Source organism: Delphinapterus leucas, chromosome 1 (assembly GCF_059928025.1).
Source record: "Delphinapterus leucas isolate spDelLeu-1000000601 "Yukka" chromosome 1, BTC_Dleu_Yukka2, whole genome shotgun sequence".
NCBI lineage: Eukaryota > Metazoa > Chordata > Mammalia > Artiodactyla > Monodontidae > Delphinapterus > Delphinapterus leucas.
The window spans coordinates 107520078-107543739 of record NC_143129.1 but is presented as its reverse complement, the minus strand read 5'-3'; the positions used below and the strand labels follow the sequence as shown (position 1 = coordinate 107543739).

The 23662-nt window shown below is 35.7% G+C and overlaps 1 protein-coding gene across 1 annotated transcript in view; it reads left to right on the top strand.

The window, feature by feature from the left end:
- Positions 1–23662, top strand: part of ABCD3 (ATP binding cassette subfamily D member 3) — a 96766-nt gene that overhangs the window by 38221 nt on the left and 34883 nt on the right. Inside the window, exons 5-16 of the mRNA XM_022553304.3 lie at positions 4127–4196; positions 5600–5697; positions 6056–6179; positions 8369–8425; positions 10383–10525; positions 13208–13277; positions 15541–15610; positions 15695–15792; positions 15905–15996; positions 17574–17665; positions 17757–17820; positions 17949–18012. Of these exons, the coding sequence (XP_022409012.1) occupies positions 4127–4196; positions 5600–5697; positions 6056–6179; positions 8369–8425; positions 10383–10525; positions 13208–13277; positions 15541–15610; positions 15695–15792; positions 15905–15996; positions 17574–17665; positions 17757–17820; positions 17949–18012 (1042 nt within the window). The remainder of the gene's footprint in view (positions 1–4126; positions 4197–5599; positions 5698–6055; positions 6180–8368; positions 8426–10382; positions 10526–13207; positions 13278–15540; positions 15611–15694; positions 15793–15904; positions 15997–17573; positions 17666–17756; positions 17821–17948; positions 18013–23662) is intronic.

Genomic DNA, 23662 nt, shown 5'->3' with positions numbered 1-23662 from the left:
TTTCTCAAAGACTGAATGCTCTAGAGAAAATCCATCACTAAGAGTATGTGGTGCATTAATTTAATTGGTAATGATGGATAAGAGGAAAGTTATTATGTAGCATGAGCCAACTTATAATTCTACTAGACTAATCAACTTGTTGGGTACTCAGCCTTAAAATTCAGTTATGAGATGTAGAAAAAAATTAAAAAAACAAAAATTTTAAGAGTTTTTAAGAAACATTATTTTGACATAATTTAAACTTGCAGAAAAGCTGCAAGAATAGTACAGGGAGCTTCCTTATACTCTTAACCCAAATTCACGATTCTGAAGCAGTCATTTTATTTATTTGTTTGTCTGTTTATTGGCTGCATTAGGTCTTCGTTGCTGCGTGTGGGCTTTCTCTAGTTGCGGCGAGCAGGGGCTACTCTTTGTTGTGGTGCGCGGGCTTCTCATTGCGGTCGTTTCTCTTGTTGTGGAGCACAGACTCTAGGTGTGTGGGCTTCAGTAGTTGCAGCAAGTGGGCTCAGTAGTTACAGCACGCAGGCCCTAGAGTGCATGGGCTTCAGTAGTTGCGGCACGTGGGCTCAATAGTTATAGCTCGCAGGCTCTAGAGCACAGGCTCAGTACTTGTGGCACACGAGCTTAGCTGCTCTGCGGCATGTGGCATCTTCCCGGACCAGGGATCGAACCCATGTCCCCTGCATTGGCAGGTGGATTCTCAACCACTGCACTACCAGGGAAATCCCTGAAGCAGTCATTTAAAAATTAATTGTTGAGGACTTCCTTGACAGTCCAGTGGTTAAGACTGTGCACTTCCATTGCGGGGGGCATGAGTTCAATCCCTGGTCAGGGAAGATCCCGCATACTGTGCAGTGTGGCCAAAATAAATAAATAAATAAAGTTAATTGTTGAGTTTGGGTTTTTTTTGAGCACGAGCCACCTGTTCTCCTTGCTTGGCCCTGCAATAAACCTTTCTCTGCTCCTCCCCCAAAAAAACAAAAACAAAAGTTAATTGTTTATTTTCTCCTGAATAAAGATTTTTGAGCTTCTGCTGTGCATGAGATCTTTTGATATTTGGTCAAATTAAAAGTTTTAAAATATTGTGAATTCATAATATAGAACAGTTTTATTTGAAAAATTAACACATTTCTCTAACTTGCTACTAAAGCTACATCATAAACTTTGTCTTTTCCATTTTGCCTCTTGCAAAGTATGTTTAGATTTATGTTCTTCTGCTAAAATAGAGTCACAAAGAGACTTGTTATGGTCCTTAATGTACTTAATTTTAATATCCGTTACATCTTTTAGGCTTACTTGTTAGCAGTGACTAATGACTTCGGAATGGGGCAGATTTTAATAGGGCAGACCCCTTCTTTAAGGTAGAAACTGGCAGTTCTATGATATGGAAGGTAATATTTCATATCTTGTTGCTGCTGCTGGGGAGGAAGAAATTCCCCTCTGCCCTTCTAGGTTCTTCTGGCTGGTCTAAGAATTAAATGGGTGTGAGACAGATTAACAGGAGAAAATCAAACAAAAGTTTAATAACATGTGTACATGGGAGAGACCCAGGAGAACTTAGTAACTTGCCAGAATAGCCGAAGCCCTCATGTTGAATACCATCTTCAGCTAACAACAGAGAGGATGTTGGGGGTAGGGGTTTGGGACTTCACAGGGGAGGAAGGCAATTCACATGAAGATGGAAAAGCAAATGTTTGGTAAACAACTGTTTGCTGGGCTACGTGGAGACTCTGGGACACAGCGTGGACTCTGATCTCTAGGTCCTGCCTACTTTCCCCACACACGCTTAGCCCATATGCTTTGCAGATATCTCTGGTCATAGCTCTATTCTGGGAGCAGGCCCTTTTATCTAAATTCTTTAGGCAGCTAAGGGGGAGGCAAAAAGAAAGACTTCCTGAGGCTTCTGTTTCTTAAAAATAATCAGCCTAAAGTAATCCTTATGCCAAAGAAACACGTTTTGGGGTGGCAAAGTTTGTTCCCCTATACTGCCGTATGTAATCATAAATATATATTTTATTTTTAACCGCTTGGCTATAAGTAGCATTTTAAAATTACCAAACTATCTTAAGATTCCTGTATGTTTTAGAAGTAACTATGATTGGGACTACTCTAAAATTACTTTATTGATGATTATTTTTCTTTTGCAGCGGGATAATAAGCAGAAATAAAGCTTTATTCAAGAAACCATTTTTTAAATTTGTAGCTGCTACTCCAGTGGTAAACCATTGCTGAATGATGGCATGTGCTTTACCAAAGTTTGATAATCTTGTGTGTTTCACAGCTTGGGCAGCACTAAAGCACTTTGGTTTTATGTAAAGTTTGGTTCAAATAATTTTAATTTAAACCTCTAAACTTTTGTACTTAATTACTTTTTGTCTCTAATATTCTTATTGCTGTAAACAACATTTTTGTGTGGCTCTAGTTTAACTTTTTTCTAGTTCAGCTTTAAAAAAAATTTTTTTTAACACTTTTTAGCAGCTATGTCAAAATTGGACTATTAATTTTTCTATCGGTCTAGAGTAACATTTCCCAAAGTATGTTCTTTGGAATCTTAGCAATGATGGAGGAAATGCTAGTGCGACAAAGCCCTCTCAGAGAGTTTTACAATGCATATTATACATTAGAGCTTTGAGAGGGCCTTTGGTAAAGACATTTGTTAGCGTTAACTCAGGTTTTTGCAAATTTATTTGACCATGGAACTTTTTTGCTCTAAAAGATCAGTTCATATTATTTGGCATTATTCATCTACTCCCTCATAAAAAGAAATTATTTATCAGTATGTATACCAGTCATTTTTTTGTGTAGAGCTAGGTTTGAATCATTTAGCGCATTGTTTTTCAAAATATGGTTAATTTACTTCTGGGAATATTAACATTATCTTTGCACTAGACCACAGACGTTTGGTAGTCAGAGATCCTTTACTTATAATGATATAATGGCTTTCTAGCTTTTTAAAAAAGTAGTGGAACCCTTTAAATAAGTTCTTAGTGGATATTTTAAAAACATAAATATTTAAAATAGATTAAAAATAGATAAAAGATCTGGTTTCATTGAAATCCCACTGCCATCTTTTTTGGTAAAATTTTCTTAGGACCACAGTCAATCTCATTCTTAGCTGTTTTAGCTATACAGTAGCAGAATTGAGTAGTTGCAACGGAGACCTTATGGCCCACAAAGCTTAAAATGGTTGCTCTTGGCCCTTTATAGTAAGAATTTGCTCATCTGTCATTAGTCTGTCTCCTTGCCATTAGTTCATACAAATGACAGGATGTTAAAATATCTAAAGGCAAACAAAGAAATAGTACTTTGTTTTATCCACAGTAATCCATTCCTGGGTCTATAAAGTTGTTAATTGTTTCATCATATAAAACCCCTTTTGTGGGGGCTTCCCTGGTGGCGCAGTGGTTGGGAGTCCGCCTGCGGATGCAGGGGACGCGGGTTCGTGCCCCGGTCCGGGGGGATCCCACATGCCGCGGAGCGGCTGGGCCCGTGAGCCATGGCCGCTGAGCCTGCGCGCCCTGAGCCTGTGCTCCGCAGCGGGAGAGGCCACAGCAGTGAGAGGCACGCGTACAGAAAAAAAAAAAAAAAAAAAAAAATCCTTTTGTGACTGCTTAAGTATAAGCCTGCTGGGTTTTTTTTTGTTTGTTTTGTTTTTGCGGTACACGGGCCTCTCACTGTTGCGGCCTCTCCCGTTGCGGAGCACAGGCTCCGGACGCGCAGGCCCAGCGGCCATGGCTCATGGGCCCAGCTGCTCTGCAGCATGTGGAATCCTCCCGGACCGGGGCACGAACCTGCGTCCTCTGCATCGGCAGGCGGACTCTCAACCACTGCGCCACCAGGGAAGCCCAAGCCTGCTGTTTAATTACCATTTTTACGAAGGAAAGAACTAGCTATCATTCTTATTTAATTTTGCCGTTTGTAGAGTGATTTCCAAGCAAGCTGTTTAAAATGACAAAATTTCAAAAGTTAATGTTTTTGTAAGAAAATGTTTTTAGCATCTTTTTTCTTATTGATTCATTTGATTCAATGAAAATTTCCAAAAATAGCTTTAGAGATGTAGAGAAGTTTTTTTAGTGTTAAATATTGCTTCTTTTGCAACTAATGCATTGCATGTGGTGGTTTGCAGTGGTATCATTGGTCGTAGCAGAAAAGATTTCAAGAAATACTTATTCAACTTCATCGCTGCCATGCCTCTCGTAAGTGTTAATTCTTTAAAGATTTTTACATAGGGAAAAAATTGCATCTTACTGAAATCTTTTAGGATTTTTACTTATTAAGTTCTTTGAAGATTTATATACTAAGTTTTTTCAAGTTTAGTTTTGTAACTTATAGTGGAGTTTTTCAGTGCGCAAACCTTTACACTAGATAGAAAAATTTAAAGGAATTATGTTTGGATCAGTTTCTCTGCATACATATGTAGGTGTATACAAGTGTAGATGATTTTTTCTTTGACCATTAGGCCAGGGTTTCTCAGATATTTAGTAACATCACACTAGATGGAAATAGTACCCCTCCCCCAGTTGTGACAACAAAAAAAATGTCTTCAGTGTCTCCAGACATTGCCAAGTGGCCTGTGGGGGGCTAAGGTGAGGTTGTGGGGCAGTGAGCTGAGGGCAGAAATCCTGGGTGAGAATCATTGCTGTAGGCCATAAACTGTTACAGTAACTTGAACCACTAACGTAATGTAATGTAATTTAATTGGAATTTATTGTCCGAATTTACTAAATATAAACGTTAAGTGGTCCAAATCATAAGTAGTTTTCTTAGCTTGAGCCTTACCTTTATTCTATTTTATCGGCACGATAAGAATTTTAGTATTGTATGTGTGGGAGTAAAAGGGAGGAGCTTAATTATAGAACTTAATTAATTAGAACATATGTCAGATTTAATAAAGCTTGAGGATAGACATACATGGAAGACCTTTTAAAATAGAAAATTGAGAAAAGCAGCATTGATGTCAATCAAAGATGGAGATTCAGCAGAAGACCAGTGTTTCCTTGAGAAAATTTTTATATAAATGTGACCTCAGAACTATGGAAGAATTAATTTTAATATAGTGGTGGAAAAGAGTAGTAAAGTTGACTCCAGAAATAATCTAGAAGATGGCATTAGTTGGTATAAAACTTGTAGTAATTTTTTTAACAAATGCAAATACAGTGGGTATAGAGTTCCGTTGTCTAGGGTTGTAGTGCTGGTAGCAGGAAAGAGAAGATATACTAAGCATAAATGTCAGTACTCCTAAAGTAAGTTCTTTACACTGGATAGAAAGGTGACAGATTTGCTCTTTGGCTTGTTTATATCTCCCTCCCCCCCCCAAAAAATTAAAAAGGTAACAAGGTGCTTCTCATGATTAATAATATTAATATATTCTAAAATTAATTTCCAAGTAAAGGGTAGTATAGCTAATTGCATTTGATTTAGCATGTTCTCTTTGTGTCTTCGGAAATGTTTAGTAAAACAGAACTGAATTATATCAATTTGTACTATCAGTTATAAAAAATTTATAGGATTTGGAGACAAAATCAATGATAGGGAAATAAATTACAATTTAGTAAGTAGAAATGAAGCAAAACCAATAATATGTGTTTGTTTGTTTTAGATTTCTTTGGTTAATAACTTCTTGAAGTTTGGGTTAAATGAGCTCAAACTGTGCTTCCGAGTAAGACTAACTAAGTACCTCTATGAGGAGTATCTCCAGTAAGTAATAAACCTATTTTTATATTAAAAATACTTAAACAATAATACTTATGATATTGAGATGTCGAAGTTTTTCTTTTTTATTTGATATGTTTTTCAAGAGGATTGCTCTTAGACCCAGAAGCATATAGAGAAAGACATCAGCTATTTGGAATCTAATCCTGGCTCTTCCATTAATTGGCCAGTGATCCTTCTCCAGACTTGCATCTGCATCTCTAAAATAAATTAGGACAATCTTTAGGGTCTTTTCCAGCTCCAGATTTTTCTGTTTCTATGAATTTGCACTACATAGTATAATGTGAATTTTTTTGTTTTTAAAATCATTTGTTTTAAAGTCATCTTCTTATTGTTATTTTAGAACTTTCACGTATTATAAAATGGGAAATCTGGACAACAGAATAGCTAATCCAGACCAGCTGCTTACACAAGATGTAGAAAAGTTTTGTAACAGTGTAGTTGATCTGTATTCAAATCTTAGTAAGGTAAGTTTTTCTATTTTTATTGTTGTTAATTTGCTTATCTTTGAATCTAAGCAAATTTATATGGAATTGATTTGATGCACATAACAGCAGCATATAAGTATTTAATGCTTTTATAGGAAAGTTATAGAGTTGTTATAATAGTTTTAACTACAGTTACTTAATTTTTTATATTATTGATGTGAGGTGCTTTGGCCAAGAACTGAGAATTTAGTGTCTTATAAAGATGTTATAAGAACTTTGCAGGCTGGTTTCAGTAAAACGACAGAAACTTGGATTTTTATCTCTTGACCTGTGTACTTCTGGCAGTTGTTAGAAATTCATGGTCAATGTATTTTTAGTTCTACATTCATAACCCTAGGCTAGGACATATTCTTGCCCAATTCTCTGCTTCAGTATCTCTAATAGATCATTTAAGTAATAGTCAAAAAATTTTCACAAGATACTAGTACATTTCTAATTTTCTCTAATTACTGTTTTTCCCCCCTTTCCAGAATATTGCCAAAGCTTTTGACTCTGACCTTAACTAGTTTTCTTCCTGCTGATTATGTCAGCTCTTACTTCCTCTTCTTATCTCACCACCCTTACAGTTTTTTGCTGTGGTCTTCTCATTAAGCCATCTTCTTTGCCATTACCTCCTGCGTTGGCTAGCACATGTAGAGGGCATCTATAAGACTGTCTGCCCAGCATTTCCCCCGCCACTCTTCATCTTAGATGCCCCATTTCCCATCCAGTCCACATGACTGCTCTTGGTTTGTGGTTGGAGCTTGTCTCAAATTGGACCATTTGTAGTATCTTGCCTCTGACCACAATTGATCCAAATATCCAGTCTTGAGACAAAAAACTATATACCATAAGGGGCTGGGTCACATTGTAAGAATAGGAATGCTCCCATTTCAACCATGTGGATGGAAGGAGGATAGGCAGTTCTAAGAAAAGCGATCTGTATCCCTCTTGATAGGCCCACTGCTAGGACACCTTTTCACTTCATGCCAAACTTTGTTCTTTATTTAGCTCTCTTTAAGTCTTTACTGATCCAAACTCTAGAAACTCAGACAGCTGCAAGTTGTTCAGTAATTCAGCTGCTTTTTTCCCTCCACCCATCACCACATTTTAGTTTGTTCTCTGTGTGTGTGTGTGTAGGGGGGAGGTGCTGTATATAATATTTTTCGTGTAATTCTGTAGACATTGTTGTGTATTCTTCATTACATCTTGGCACTTGAGTAAGTCCATAGCTCAGGACTTGTCACAGCTGTAGTAAAGAAAAATATTATCAAATTAATTGATTGTAGTGGTGCTATATACGACAGTATATTTAGTTTATAAAATATCTGATTGTTTGAACTCTGACTTAAATTGAGTCATTATTTTTGTCAGTAACTTAAGGGTACTTGAATTTTATATATCTAAGTATATGTCTAAATATATCTAACTTCTTGATAATTCGTAAGACAAGAAAGAAAAGGCTCATCTTAGTACAAGCCAATTAATAAATGAAGCCACCTATCCTAATATAGTCAGAAAGGAGTGGCTATGGACTTAAAGTAAATGAACACAGTTTGGGTTTCTTGAAAAACAGTTCAAAATATGTACAGCTTTTGGTATGTCAGTTGAGTTGTCTCTGTGTGAGGAGCAGTACATTAATGTATTATTTTAGTTCTAGGAGCTTGAGTTTTAGGTCAGAAGATGAGATTCATAAGCTCACTCACCATATTTCAACATATAGATGTTGTGATAAAATCAGACAACGTTAAGAGCAGAAAGAGTCTCTCATTTTTCAGGTGAAGATATATAGAAACCAGAAAAGCTGTTAGTAGATTTGGGGTTAAAACTCAGGTCATTTTATTCAGTGTCTTTATACTACATTGAGAAATTGCTAAGTAAGTAATGGCTAATTATCACAGTAGAGCTACCTTAGTTGATGGAAAGTGGTAGATACTTTTCCCAGTTGATGGTCAGTAGACATTGGTCAGGCTGTCTCCATTTTGAGTTTCTTGAGAGTAAGAACTGTGTCTTTTATGTATTCATTGAGCTGCATACTGTTACAGTACATTATACATAGTGGGAACTCTGCATGTTGACAATTATGTGTTAAATGTCGAATAGCATTTTGTATTTAACATGTTTATTGGCTATCAGTCTAGGCAATCTAGTTCTTTTTAATTCTGAACCTTCTGATGTTTATTTTACAGCCATTTTTAGACATAGTTTTGTATATCTTCAAGTTAACAAGTGCAATAGGAGCTCAGGTAAGTTTACTTTCATTCTGTCTTTTAAATGGCTACAGTACTGTGCTGTGAATAGCTGGATGGTTTGTAAGAATTTTTATGTATCTCAAAGAATGTATTTTTTACAAGTGTAGCTAATAAAGTCTGGTTATAAAATAATACTGTACTAGAGATTTTTAAAGTTTTCTAATTTAGCTTTTTAATTTTGCTTAAGCCAGACACTTGGAAAATTTTTGTGGCTTTAACAACCAGAAGTGCTTAAACATTGAACATACATGTATTTATTGTTGCAAAGTAATGTCTAAAAAGAAATTTGGAGATAGCTATTTTACTATGAAATTTGAATGTTTAAATACTTTTAGAGTGGCCATAACAGTTTCAAGAATATTTTATAATAATATAAATGGTTGACTATCCCATGAGCCTTATTAGGTATTTCTCTGACATTTGTGATAGTAAGAATTACCTTTATATTCTGAGTATTCTCGTTGAAGTCTAACTTTAGTCATTTAATATGTAGTATTATTGTTATATATTTATAACCATCATATAATAGTGTGGTTGTTTTATGTGTATATGTACATGTGTATGTATATAATTTCTGTAGTTGATTAATAAATAATTTATGTAGTGATTTTTGTTCTGTTCCAAAACATTGGGGAAAGCAGTTTTTTATTTTAATTTTCTTGTCTATCTTCCTAACCTTTTGATATCCCGTAAGCCAGGTTTAATCATTCTTAAAACTTGTTTTTACTGTAAACAAGTGAATAGGCTTAATACCTTTTTATCGGTATATTGTAATATTTTGATGGTACTTATTACATGTTTATAATACTTAAGTATTATGTTTATATTTAAATATATCTCCATGTGTTCTTATTTTCTGATTTTGTATTTCTTAGGTAGAAACTATGTTTTAGTTATCTCTTTTGCCCATACTTCTAGTAATTGTTGAAATGCATTGAATCAATCATATTGAATTTAAAAATAATACATACTATATTCCATACACACTGTCTGAATAAAAAGATGAGTAAGACACAGTTCCTACTCAAGAGGGATTATGATCTGGTGAAAGGGTAGGTATTCAGACAATTGTAATAAGTGATAAGCCCAGTAATGCAAGTGTGGAAATGTATTTATTGTCCAGAAGAATTGGAGGTGATATTTGCACTGCTTTGAGGATGATGAGTAGGCCTCCATTAGACATGTCAGGCTTGCCAGACATAAGAACAACTTCATGGAAAGGCACGTTCAGGAAACAGTTATTTCAGTATGGCAGAACATAGGGTATATATATGGGAATGAGGGAAGTACCTTCGATGAGCTTGGAAAGGCAAGCTTGAAGCTTCTCTCTTAGAAGGGTCAATGCGTGATGAGGTACGTTACCACATTAGAAAGTACGGCAGCTAGAAGCAAGACACAGGAGAAGGGAAAGGCAGATTGAGCTCATTTGGGGGAATTGAGCTTGAGGTTCTACAGAGTAGTAAGCTTCAGATGTACAGTTAAGTATTTGGAAATAACATCTTGGATTCTTAAAGAGTGATGGGATTAGAGGTATAAATTTGGGAGGAGAAGGGAGTGAAATAGGAAACCTCAGGGAGTATTAACATTCAAAGAGAAGGCAAAAAAAAGTTTTGCGAGTTGTTGTGGAATTAAGAGTGTCGAGAAGAGTTCCATCAGAAGAGTTTTAGGTGCTGTAAAAGAAAGAGTGAGGACTACAATTAGGAGTTTTTAAGTGAGCAAATTTGGGAGAGCTGGGGAAAGAGTTGTGGGAGGAGGAGTAGGTGAGTAGTAAAAACAAAGAAGACCCAGTGTGTAATTTCTCAGAAAAGAAACAATTAAGGGAAAAAATTAGTCAAAAGAGTAAATTTCTCTCACAGTAACTGGAGTTAATTATAATAAATTGTGTGTGTTGCATTCAGTGAATTTATTATATCCTTGACCTTTGTATATCTTTCTCTCCCAATAATAACAGGGCCCAGCAAGCATGATGGCCTACTTGCTTGTTTCTGGGCTCTTCCTAACTCGAATTAGAAGACCCATTGGTAAGATGACAATAACTGAGCAAAAGCTTGAAGGAGAGTATAGATACGTTAATTCTCGGCTCATCACAAACAGGTGTGTACAAATGTATTAAATGTATTTGGCTGTACTAAAAATTCCTTTGTATGGCTATTGAAGTCCTGTAAGCTGACTCCAAAAAGTCTAGTAACACTGAAATTATGTCTGTGTGTATTTACTTCTTTTGAAAATATACATTATGAAGGATATCGGTTTTATAACGTAGTAATCCTCTACGTTTCTAACCCTGTTTCTTGTTAACTGTTTAGTATCCCTGATTTACCTCTTCATGTCTTCTATTGATTAACTTTCTGTTGATTTCACTTTAAGCAAAGTCAAAAAACAATTTAAATTCAAATTTACTTCTTCAAAGAAAATTTTGTCTCAATTTATCCACAAATGTTTTTTGTTTGAGACTGTATTTGGAATACTCAAAGTTAATTCAGCCTCACTGCATGTGTCTCTACCTATTTTCCAGACAGTTTAAAAATCCAAAGAAGGAAGAAGTATTGGGCGTTAGAGCCAGCCTGACTAGTTTCAAAAGCTACCTTCTCCACTTATCAGTTATATATGACTTTTGGCAACTTATTTATAGCCTCACTTTTCTTGTTTATGCTAGGTAGATAATAGAGGGTTGTCATGAGGATTAAATATGAAATATACATAAAGCTTCCAGCACTGTTTTTAATACGTAGCAAGTGCTCAATACATTTTCTCGCATATTGATGATCTGTCAACCTTAAGTCATCTTGAGGGTCCTAATATTTATTTACTACCCTGTTGGCATTACAAAATTATTTAGGAAATTATTCTTTTAACAGTTCCCTCTTCCTTTATTTCCTTGGATTGCTAAAATAGTACCAGTTCTAAATAGGGTTTTTGTGCTGTAGGGAGACAGAAGAATAGAAGGTTGAGTAGAGAGGTGATCTGCCAAGTGAATGAAAGATGGTATCAGCTAGGATGCTTTCCATTGCAAGAAACAGAAAACCCTGACTCAGGTGGCTGCAACAATAAAGACATTTACTACTTCACATAAAAACTCTTAAAGATAGAGCAGTTCATGCGCAGCATGATCGGGGTGTCTGGGTCTTCTCTTGGCTCTGTCCTCCTCTGTATGTTACCCTTTTCCTCTGGCTAGTTCTCTTTGTGATCACAAGATGGCAAAAGCAGTTTTAGATCTCACCAGCCCTCTTCCCCTGCAAAAAGTCCAGAAACAAAAACAGACCATTTCTGCTGTCTCTTTAAGAGAGCAAGGAATCTTCGCCAGAAGCCCCACAACAGACTTTCTTTCACATCTCATTGGCCAGAATTATCACTAAAGCAGTTACAGCAAAGTGATTGGCTTAGACCATTGGGAACTCTTCCCCTGTGGATGGAGTTGAGGCCATTCCTCAACCATTTGGATGCATAGAAAAGGATAGAGAACTTTAAGAAAATTGGGGTTCCCTTAGGAAGAAGGACATGGCAGAGAATAAATGTTGGATAGGCAGTTGTCAGTATTCTGGGATGTTCTGTTCTTTCAGGTTTTAGGTTTAGGCTAAAATGTTCAGGAGAAGTAGAATTATCACCTCATCTTTCTCCACTGACTTAAATGTGCAGAGGAGGTAAAAGGAAGTAAGAAAACAAATTATAGGTATAGAATTGTGTTTAACTGGGATTCTGATACCCTGGGGCCCTGTATTATTGTGTAAGGGAAATTGTGAAAGGCAGGTCAAACACGAAGCAAGTTTATGGAAAGTTAATTTTACTTGAATGGGTTGAGGTAGGGGCTACCTTGTTTTTATGATGGAAAAAAATACAGGTACATTTTGGACTAGAATATAAAACTCACATAAATTTTTAAGGGAAAAAAGAGACTTTAAAGAAATATTGTGTGTTTATTAAGAGCTGTTTTAACTGTGCCTTCTAGATGCCTATGTAAATCTTTACTTTCCTCTGCTGTAAGAGGTACTTTGCTGGGAGAGTTTACATTATACTGAATAGAGTGGAAAACTAGACTTTAGTGTCAGATACGAGTTATAATTTCAGCTATTTGACCTGCCAGCTCCATGACTTCTGCAAATTTAGTTAACTATATTTAACCTTTTTTCATCCATAAACTGACCCTTTTTTCCTAGTTAAGATCCGTGTGGCCCCTGTGTACCCATTCAAATCAGCTCAAAGAAAGAGGAGTTGCGAGGCTATGCTGGGGTTCCGAGAATAAGAACAACTGTTCAGCTAGGCCTCCTGGGAGCTGGCACTGTGAGGCGGGCAGGACTTAGTTTGCTTTTCTGTCTTTTAAAGGCTGCATGTCATGGCATCACTACCTTATTTTTTTTCTAACTGTTGTTTTCTCCTCTCCCTTCTGGTTAGATCTGTACTCAGTTTGTAGTAATGGCTGCCCTAGTCCTGCCTTCCTATATGTCATGGCAATTTCCTTCTTACTTCTTATTTCTTATTATATTTCTTACTTCTTTATTCACATTTCTGAGAATTAACCCAGCATATCTTTTCCAGCCAGGCTATATGTGGCATATGCAACATATGTCGGTAGTGCAGTCTGTGATCCAGTCAGGTGCGTATCCCTGTGCTCTGATCAGTTGAGCTAGGTACAGATAGTGGCTTGAGATGTACCCAATAAGCTCATAGTCACAAAATGTCCAGTTATATACAAATATTCTGTCATTAAATACGGTATTTCAGTTATTTTTCAGGCTTAGGTAACATTAAAATTAATTGCTAAATTATTTTCTTTAATAGTGAAGAAATTGCCTTTTACAATGGAAATAAAAGAGAAAAGCAGACAATCCACTCAGTCTTCCGAAAACTGGTAAGATAACATGTATGGAGGCTCGTGTGTTTATGGAAGAAAAAATTGGGGGCCTTTGCCGAGATACATACATATACCTTTAATCTTTAAAATATTTATTTTTTAAATAACTAACTATGAAGAATTTTTATACTGTGTTTTCCTAAAAACTATCAAATCAATGTATTAAGCTGCCCAACTATAAAAATGGGTAGGTTTTATTAAAATAATTGTCTGTACTTGTAAAGCAGTTACTTAGGAGTCTTATTTAGTGATAAATTATTACAGAAGGAATTTGTTCCTGTAGCACTCATGGAAATACTGTGAGCACAGTTCAGCAAACATTTTCTGTAATGGGCAAGATAATACATGTATAGTTAAGGCTTTTCAGGCCATATGGTCTCTGCTGCAACTGTTCAACTCTGCCACTCAAGAGTAGCCATATTCTATATGTAAATGAATGGATGTGGCTATGTTCTAATAAAACTTTATTTACAAAAATAAGTGACAGGCTGGATTTGAACTGTGGGCCATAGTTTGCTGACCCTTGATTTAGAATATAAACGTTGTTTCTTATGAAAACTATACCTTGGTTTTTATTTACTTGCTGCTTGGAAGTTTTGAATTTAATTAATTGTATTGATTATTCATTCAAAAGATACGGAGCACCATCTAGGTGTCTGTGCTTGTCCAGGTGATTAGTGTGATAACGGTGTGTGTGATGGGCCACATCCTCCCTTTAAGGAGCTTACATTTTAGTGGAAGTTTTTGAAATTAAATACATATCTGAGGTGATTTTTAAAGGTTAAAGAAGTTATTTTAAATTATTTCAGAAATTGAATTTTTGCCTTTTTTATATTTAACATGACTGAACTTTGATAGTATTCACTGATAAAATGCATTTAAGGTAATGTTCTAGGGGACTGCTGTTAACTAGTTCGCTCTTCACATGGCTTGCCCATGCTTATCCTTTAGATTTCAGCCCAAAAGTTAACACCTTTTTGAGGCCTTGTCTTCTCTGATGGCCTCCACCAGTTATTTTCCCATTTTAATGATCTGTTTCCTTAAAAGCATACATTGTGATTTATAATTATTTTGTTTTTACTAGTTTGTCTCTTTCATTAGTATGTGAATTCCATGAGCTCAGGGACCTTGTCTGCTTTATTCATTGTTGTATCTTCAGCATTGAGCTTGGTATGTAACCTCTGTCATTCATTGAATACATGTTCCAGCCATTGTTCTTTTACAGAAGATATTAAGAGCAAGCTACCCTGTACTCAGGAAATCCACACTTTAGTGGGGGAGACAATAAACAAGTAAACAACTGGATATTTTACAATATATGATTTCAGGTTGTAGTGAATTTTGTGGCCAAAAATAAAATGGAATAAAGTGGTAGAGTATGATGGGGGCTGTTGCCTAGCTATTTTAGGTAGGGGATGGCAAGAAGGTCTTTCTTAAAGAGGTGGCATTTTATCAGAAACCCATGTGAATTAAGGGAGTTAGTCACAGAATATAAATATCTAGGAACACAGTAATCCTGGCAGAGGGAACAGCAGGAGGAAAGCCTTAAGGCAGAAGCATGTTTGAGGAACCAATATTTCTGGAGCTCAGTGAGAAAGAGCAAAGTAGAAGCAGATGAGGTTTAAGATAGAGACCAGTGCCGGATCATGCAGGACCTTGAGTAAAATGATAGACGGAAAAGTCAAGAACATTAAAAATGCAGAATAAAATACATTTTTAGACTTGTAATTTTGAGATAATGCATGCTGAGATTAAAGCTACAGACTCGGGCTGTGCAGCATCATTAGCGCTTGGTTCAAATTGAGTGTAATATAATTCTTAGAGAAAGCACAGACCGGAGGTTTCCAACTAAGGCAAAGCATTGAGTGCTATTTCCAGACAGCTGGTGTTTCACCTAAATTAGCTCATCTTTCTGTTCTTTTTCTTTTGATTATTGATCAGTTTTAACAAGTATGTATCTGACAATATTATGAATACAGTATCATTGTACTGTTACATGCAAGGGACACCACAATGATATTCTTTAAGTAGTTTCCATTCTGTTTGCATAAAAATGGTTTCATGAAGTATTTGTTTGGCACCTGTTCTGTGATCAGCATTGCGCTCAATGAAATGTGATGTATAATGTAATCAGACATCACAGGCACTCAGCTAATACTTGTTGAATACAAAAATTATTTAGTTTCTTTTGTCCTCATGATAGATTCATTTTTTTAATATACAGAAAGTATATATATTTTTTGTTTTTGCTTTCTGCCAGGTGGAGCACCTACATAATTTCATTTTGTTTCGGTTTTCTATGGGCTTCATTGATAGCATAATTGCCAAATGTAAGTATGCTTTAAAAGAGGTAGTGGAATGGAATTTGTGGGAAAAGTGAAGTATTGTTGATGTTTTTAACTGTTTTGTTTCAGATTTTGCCACTGTGGTTGGTTACGTAGTTGTCAGTCGTCCTTTCCTAGATTTGTCTCATCCTCGACATCTCAAAAGCTCACATTCAGAACTTCTGGAGGTAAAGTGGTAGTAGTAGTCATACTCAATTGAAATTTTAAATATAACAATAAAGAAAAGCTAGTTTTAATCTTAGAGATGTAAGTGAAAACTAATATTTATTTCTATGTCAGGATTACTACCAAAGTGGAAGAATGCTTTTGCGAATGTCTCAAGCTCTGGGTCGAATAGTTTTGGCTGGCCGTGAAATGACAAGATTGGCTGGGTAGGTAAGATTAGTAATAATGAGCAATTGCAGAGAATAATTTTTTTCAAATATGTTATCCTTAATGATTGTGCCCAGTTGAGCTTGAGATAAGGGGCAGTGAAGCCCCGTATTTCTTGCTCTTGCAAGCTGGTTTTGATAGAAAATTAGGAAGATTTTTCTTTGATAGTGAACTTTCCATGTTTCCTTAAGATAGCTGTTTGGAGCCTTAAACTAGGTTAGTTGTTCTCAAGCTGTCTGTTCTGTGGACACTGGTATTCAGTAAGCTGGGAAATGTCGAATTGGGGCAGTCTTTCCTTGATTCACAGAAAATTAAGTTAGTGAATAGAATTTTCTCGTTTGAACTTTTTTGTCCCCTACCAGACTTTTTTTTCCTTAGGTCTTTGATACCTGGCAACTCAGCAAAAGATAAACAAGGATGAAGTTGATTTTAATGAAAAAAGTGAAAAGTTACCTTATGGTAGCTGTAGGTCCAGTTGTAAATATGGTCGGGGTGTCTAGTAAAATTGTTCTTAGACCATCAAATGGAGTTAAATATTTCAAAATTTCAGGGTCTAATATAAAGGGCTTGGTATGGTGTCAAAAAAACTATAATGTTAAAAAAAAGCACCGTAAGTTTCAGGTCATCTGAAGAAATTAGATGTCTTTGGATCTTTCCCAGGCCTGTGATTAGTCTGCCTGTTTCCTCTGTTCCTTCTTCTCTACTCCTTTGGCAGTTAAGGTCTTCACGGCAAGATAGTTATAAGAAGTTATAAACTACTATGAGTCTCTCTCTTGAGAATGCTGACATTCTCCCTACTTGTTAATAACTTTCTCATGCCTTTACAGCTCCTAGCATATGGGATGCTTCTGTTCCTTTAGGAAGTTTCTGCTTGTTATTCACAGAATGATCCTGTTTGCTTCTCTGGTTAGAGTGCTTTCTCTTCGACCATCATATCATTCTTCTCCTCCTCAACTTCTTGTCATTAGTTTTGATTTCTATCACCACAGTGATTTCTCTCTAATATTAAGAACACTTCCATCTTTTTTCCCTCTTCAGAGGAAGAAAGAGAGGAATCCTCCAAATTCTCCCATGTTTGTAGGGAAGTAGTGTGCTTTTGGCATACTTAAAATAAATGATGTCCTCAGAGAGAAAAACCAACTTTATCCAAGGCTTTATAACTCGCTCCAGCAGGAACTCAGGGTCCATGCTTCCTGGACCTAAGGAATGCACTAGCATTAGTCCTTTTATAGTATTTACTAGAAAATTCCTTAAAATTCTAGTGGCAGAGAACCTTCTTGATTTGCCTATTAATGAAGTATCTGTTGAGGTGGGACCCTATGAGACCTCTTTTCTTAGCCGCGTGTTCCTGCTCTCCTATTGAAGCATAATAATAAAACGTGTACTAATACTTTATGTTGATGAGATGTCTTTTAAGTTATCTCATTTAAAGTAAATGATAAGTTTAGAAACTTCAGTTAGATTTGTATAAAGTAAAAAATATGAACTTAATGTTATGTCAATTATATTCAAATAAATAATAAAAATTAAATATATAGCCTTTGGAGTTTTGATTATGACTTCTCTTTTTCTTCAGCTTTACTGCTCGGATTACAGAATTAATGCAAGTACTAAAGGATTTAAATCAGGGCAAATATGAACGCACCATGGTCTCACAACAGGAAAAAGGTAAATATGAATGCACTAGGTCACCTATTATAAGTTTTTGCTGACATGCCATGATGCTTTAATACTGATTTTTCCATTTAATGTATTGAAGGAGCACAAGGCATTCCCTTGATACCTGGTGTTGGAGAAATCATCAATGCAGATAACATTATAAAGTACGTACAGAAAAGGGTTCTTTAGCACCATAAATATCTGTTAAACTACACAGTAGCCTTTCTCTTTCAGCTACATCTGCTTAGTGTTTAATGTAAAATTATTCTCTTTTTATTAATTTCCTCTATAGATTTGATCATGTTCCTTTAGCAACGCCAAATGGAGATATCTTGATTCGAGACCTTAATTTTGAAGTAAGTTTTTACATGGTTATATAAAAGCTTAAATCATCTTCAAAATGTGAAATGAAGAACTGTTGTCTGAATATTTAACATAATTTTAAGGCTTCACTTAGTTTCTGAACCCACAAAATTGCTTTAAAAAGTAAGTCTTTATAAAGGAGGACTGCCTTCGATTAAGGTAGTCATAAGGTACTGTACATTTCCAGTTATAAGATAAATAAGTACCAGGGATGTAATGTACAACATGACCAATATAAAAACACTGCTGTATATCATACAGAAAAGTTGTTAAGAGAGTAAACCCTAGGAGTTCTCATCACACACACAAATTCTTTTTCTATTTCTCTAATTTTGTATCTGTATGAGATGATGGATGTTCACTAAACTTACTGTGATAATCATTTCATGGTGTATGGAAGTCAAATCATTATGCTGTACACCTTAAACTTAGACAGTGTTGCATGTCAATGATATCTCAATAAAACTGGAAGAAAAAAATAAAAAGTAAGTCTTTGAAATAGAAATTTATTTTTCTTATTTGACAGGACTTTAAAGTTTCAAATACTACTATCAAAAATCTTTTGCAAATAAAGTCCATCTGAAGAAAGCCATAGAAGATATAGATAATTGGAATCTCCGATGTAAGATGAATATTTAAACATGCAAATATAACATTAGTCTCTTTAAATTAAAATAATTTACCATTTGGTAGTATTTTGATGGTATAGGAGGATCTGTACCTATAAAAACAAAACACAGACTTTCATATTACTGATGGAAACAGTGGAAGAGCAGCACAATAGCGCTGCAGATTGCCACTCACCCAAGACACATAACATCTCGAGCCAAGTGAATTGTGGTGCTGATCAATATAGTCTGTTAACCAAATGGGAATATGGCAGGCCAAATGAAAAAGAAAAAGCAAAAGATGAGAATTATTGTTATTGTATGATTTTATAAGACTCTTGCAGACCTAAGGGTTACTATTTAGGTTATGTGTCTATTGTGACTTTACGAATAGTTCACATCTGAAAATCTTGGAGATTAGTAACAGATGGCTATCATGTGGGCTGTCTCTCCAGTTCCAGATACCGTTACTCTAGAATAACACTGTCCAGTAGCACTTTCTGCCATGATGGAAATGTTCTATATCTGCATTGTCCAGTATAGTAGCCACATGTGGATATTGTATTCTTGAAATACGGCTAGTACAGTTGAGGAACTGAATTTTAGATTTTACTTAATTTTAATGAATTTGACCTTAAATAGCCATGTGACTAGTGGCTATTGTATTGGACAGCACAACTCTAGAATTCTCTACATGCTTATGTTTATGGTCCTCTGTAATTTGTGTTGTATATGGAGATTCTCTTCAACTGCTGTTATTGAAGGAATGTTGTCTGATAGTTCATAAAATAAGGAGTATAATTACTGGATTTGTTTTCAAAGTGTTATAATTATAGGTAAGTCTTCAGTTTTTCTACTCTTAGTCATGTATATTTATTATGTACGTCTCCACTTTCTTTTTAAGGAACTGTAAAAATGAAAAGTGTTGGTTATGCAAAGTACTTTGGACTTATTCAACAATGAGTGTTATATATTGTCATGTTTATTTTAAACCCAGGAAACAAAAAGGGAAGTACAGAAAATGTGAATATATTTGGTAAATATTTAATGGCACAAGTATTACAGAAGTGTTTTCTCATTTAGCTCCAGGTGCTGCAGTCAGAGCTACAGCTCTAGGTGCTGCTTTGCTCCCTTGGCAAAGTAGGTGGCCACCTACAGGGCTTGATTTCAGGAATAAAACAGCTCAAAACTCCATCTTTGATAGATTTCCAGTAACCCTTTTATTGTCACTACCCAAGAGTAAAAAGGGCCATGAGATTTCTCCATTGAAGAATCCTCGTAGCCCTTTCTCCTACTTTCCCTCACTTGTGTCTTTACACAGACATAGAATACGCCAACAATACAGATGCACACATGGTTTGAGCCTAGTGAGGAGAGATTTGGGATCTGTGTGTACAGCCACGTGGAATAAATAGATCATGATTATGGTCTGTGATATGCTCACTTTGTCACAGTGTTACCACACTAATGCTGTCCCTTTCATCTTAGTCCAAAGCCGCCCTTCCCTTTAAAGCCTCTATGTTTGAATTTTAGTATACTTCTGGCCAGTACTGATAACTTCACTTTTAGTCTCAGAAAGGACCTAAGTTTTTTGCTCTTATTTTGGTTTCATTTTGGAAAGTTTTATTTTAGTTATCAGTTACACCCCTGCTTGTTTAAGTTTTTTTACTCTGTGACCATGTTCCATATCACTGTTGTCTATTCTGTGATTCTTGTATTGTTTTCTCCTCCACTTGGAGCTGTTTCTTTGACTTCTGTACTTTTGGTCCACTGTTATAAATTCCTCTTCTGTCTCTTTCTGACTTAGGGTATTCTAAGTTAGACTTGGCTTTTTCTCATTTATTTTGTCTTTCTATCATTTTTTAACATTGTTTTATTTTGTTTTTTAATTCAACAAACATCCATCACTTCTTTGTAACATCTGATTGTTTTCTATCCATCTGGCTTACTTGGAAATAAAGATTCCTTTCTCCTGCAAAGAGGCATGATAAAACTGAGACTTGGCCATCACAAATTAATGTGTCCTACTTTATGATCAGTGTGCCTTTTGGGTTACCTAATAATCAAATAATGTAAGCTTCTTTGAGATAGGAGATTTTATATCTTATTCCTTTATAAACTCCCTCAGCAATGGCATATTTATATAGACTGGAGAAACCCTAAGAAATAACTACTTGTAGGTTATAATGTGGGCATTAAAACGGTACTTTGTAACTTACTAAAATTTTTACCTTTTCAGTAAGCGAGCATATTTTAATGTTTAAAGAAGCCTAAGTAAATCTTCGTAAACAGCATACTTTCATGTAATCTCTCTTTCATTTAAATCATATTTATGTGTAGAATATTTTGATGTTTTATTATAGTAAATTCATAGGAAGTAGCATTTATCAAGAAGTGATATTTCTGGGGGAATACTTTTATTGGTAATGATATGGTGGTTCAAAGCATTCGTTGCCCCAGTAAAGCAATCCAGGATCCTCAATAATAGAGTGTTGTTGGGACTTCCCTTGTTGTTCAGTGGTTAAGAATCCGCCTGCCAGTGCAGGGGACACTGGTTCCAGCCCTGGTCCAGGAAGATCCCACATGCCGTGGAGCAGCTAAGCCCGTGCTCCACAGCTACTGAAGCCTGTCCCTAGAGCCCATGCTCTGCAACAAGAGAAGCCACCACAATGAGAAGCACACTGCAACAAAGAGTAGCCCCCACTCACCACAACCAAAGAAAGCCTGTGCGCAGCAATGAAGACCCAACGTAACCAAAAATAAATAAATAAAATAAATTTATATTTAAAAAATTGAAAAATAGAGTGTTATTAAGAACTTAATAACTGGTTTTCAGTGAAAGGAACCCTTGGCTTTTAGTCTTAATTCAACCCAGAAAAAAAAATACATGTTTTTACAAATCTTTAATTTGGAAAAATTATCACTGGCTTACCATGGCTGATGTCATAATTGGAAGTTTTGTCCAACATTATCAAAAGCCACGGAGTAAAGAAAAGTTAATGCTGAGTCTCAGACATTTGTGCATAGAAGAGTACCTAAGGATTTCAGTAACTCTAGTTACTATTTATACACATCATTACAAACTTGGTTTTGAGGTTTCCCGGCATGTTGCACCAAGTAATGTGGAGGGGTATTGGATATCAGTGAAAGCCCCAGTAAGCAGTTAGGTGCAGAGAGCAGTACATATGGCTAACATTACCTAAATAAATCAGAGTGCTAGGGAACCATTTAATTAATCATTCTCTGGACTTGAAGGTGCTCCTAGGGGAAACACTTTTATAGTAGAGTACAATTATTATATATAATGTATTACTAGGAATATTCACTATATTCAATTTTATAGGAAAAAGAAATATGTATTGAGAAGAAGTTCATCAAAATAACTCTTTAAAATAATTTCTCAGAAAAAAAGACAAATATCTGGAAAAGTCATTCAGAATAGCTCATTCTCTAATATACAACATAAAATTTACCATTTTAACTATTTTGAAGTATACAGTTCAGTGGCATTAAGTACATTTAGTGTGTTGTGCAACCATCACCTCTATCTTCAGAACTTTTTCATCACAGCAAAGAGAAACCCTGTACCCATTAAACAGTAACTCGTTTCTCCCCACCCCTTAGTCCCTGGTAACCTCTGTTCTACTTTCTGTCTCACTGAATTTGCCTATTCTGGGTACCTCATGTGAATGGAATCATAACATTTGTCCTTTTGTGTCTGGCATATCTCACTTAGCATCGTGTCTTCAGGTTCATTCACGTTGTGGCATGTAGCAGAATTTCATTCCTTTTAAGGCTGAATAATAATATTCCATTGTATGTATATGCCACATTTTGTTTATTCATTTATCCACTTGGGTTGCTTCCACTTTCGACTATTTTGAATAACGCAGAAGGCTCTGCATTCCATCAGAAAAAGTTCTTTCAGTGGCTTACAGCACCCTATAGTGTTTACCTGCCGTTACCCTGCCACCACCTCTGACCTCTCTGAGCTCATTTCCTACTACTCTTCCCTCCTGCTCATTCTTCTTCAGCAGAATCCTTTCTGGTTTTTGAATACGACGGGTACATTCCTGCTTCAGCCTTTGTAGCTACTTTTTGTGGGTAGGGTTGGGACTGCAACAGTCCCTCCAGATAAACTTCTGGTTTACTCTTTCTTTCACAGCTTTGCCCAGTTGTCATTTTCAGTGAGGCCTGGCCTGACCACCTTAAAAATGCAACCCACCCCCCCCACAGTTTTTTTTTACCTTTATCTATTTTTTCCCTGTAGCACTTATTTTCTAACATACTGTTTAATTTACTTATTTATTATGCATGTTCCTTATTGTATATCTCTCCCACTAGAATGTGTACTGGTAAGGGTAAGGATTTTGTTGTGTTTTTTTGTTGTTCTTTGGGTTTCTTTGGTCTCTTTTACTCACTAATGTAGCTGCATTGCCTCGAACAGAGCCAGACACTGAGTATTCAATACATATTCATTGAATTAAAAAATAGGAACCTAAGGCTCAACAGTTTAAAAAAGGCAGGTTCCACAGCCAGGGTAACTCATATCTCTCTGTTGTCTTTTTCTGCTGTGATACATTGCTGTGTGAGCTACAATTATGACTCAGGTTTTTTGATTCATCGCCAGGTTGATTAACTCAGATAAGACCATAAGCTTAGAAATCAACCACTGTTGACATTTTTCATTTAACTTTACGTTGTTGCAGAGCAATTTGGTGGCACTTATAAATATTTATAATACATATGTACTTTGATACAATACATAATTTCTAAGAATCTGATCTGTAGAAGTATTTCTCACCAGTGCATCAGTTTGCACTCTCAGAGCTTCATTGCAGTATTATTAAAAGAGCAAGCAAAATGCAGATGACCTAAATATTTAACAAAAGGAGAGTATTTAAATACGTTATGATACATCCTTACTATGGAATACACTGCAGGCATTAAGAGAGGAATGGGGAGAATCTGAATATACTGACCTGAAAGAATATCTGTGATATATTGTTTGTTTGTTTATTTATTTTAAATTTTA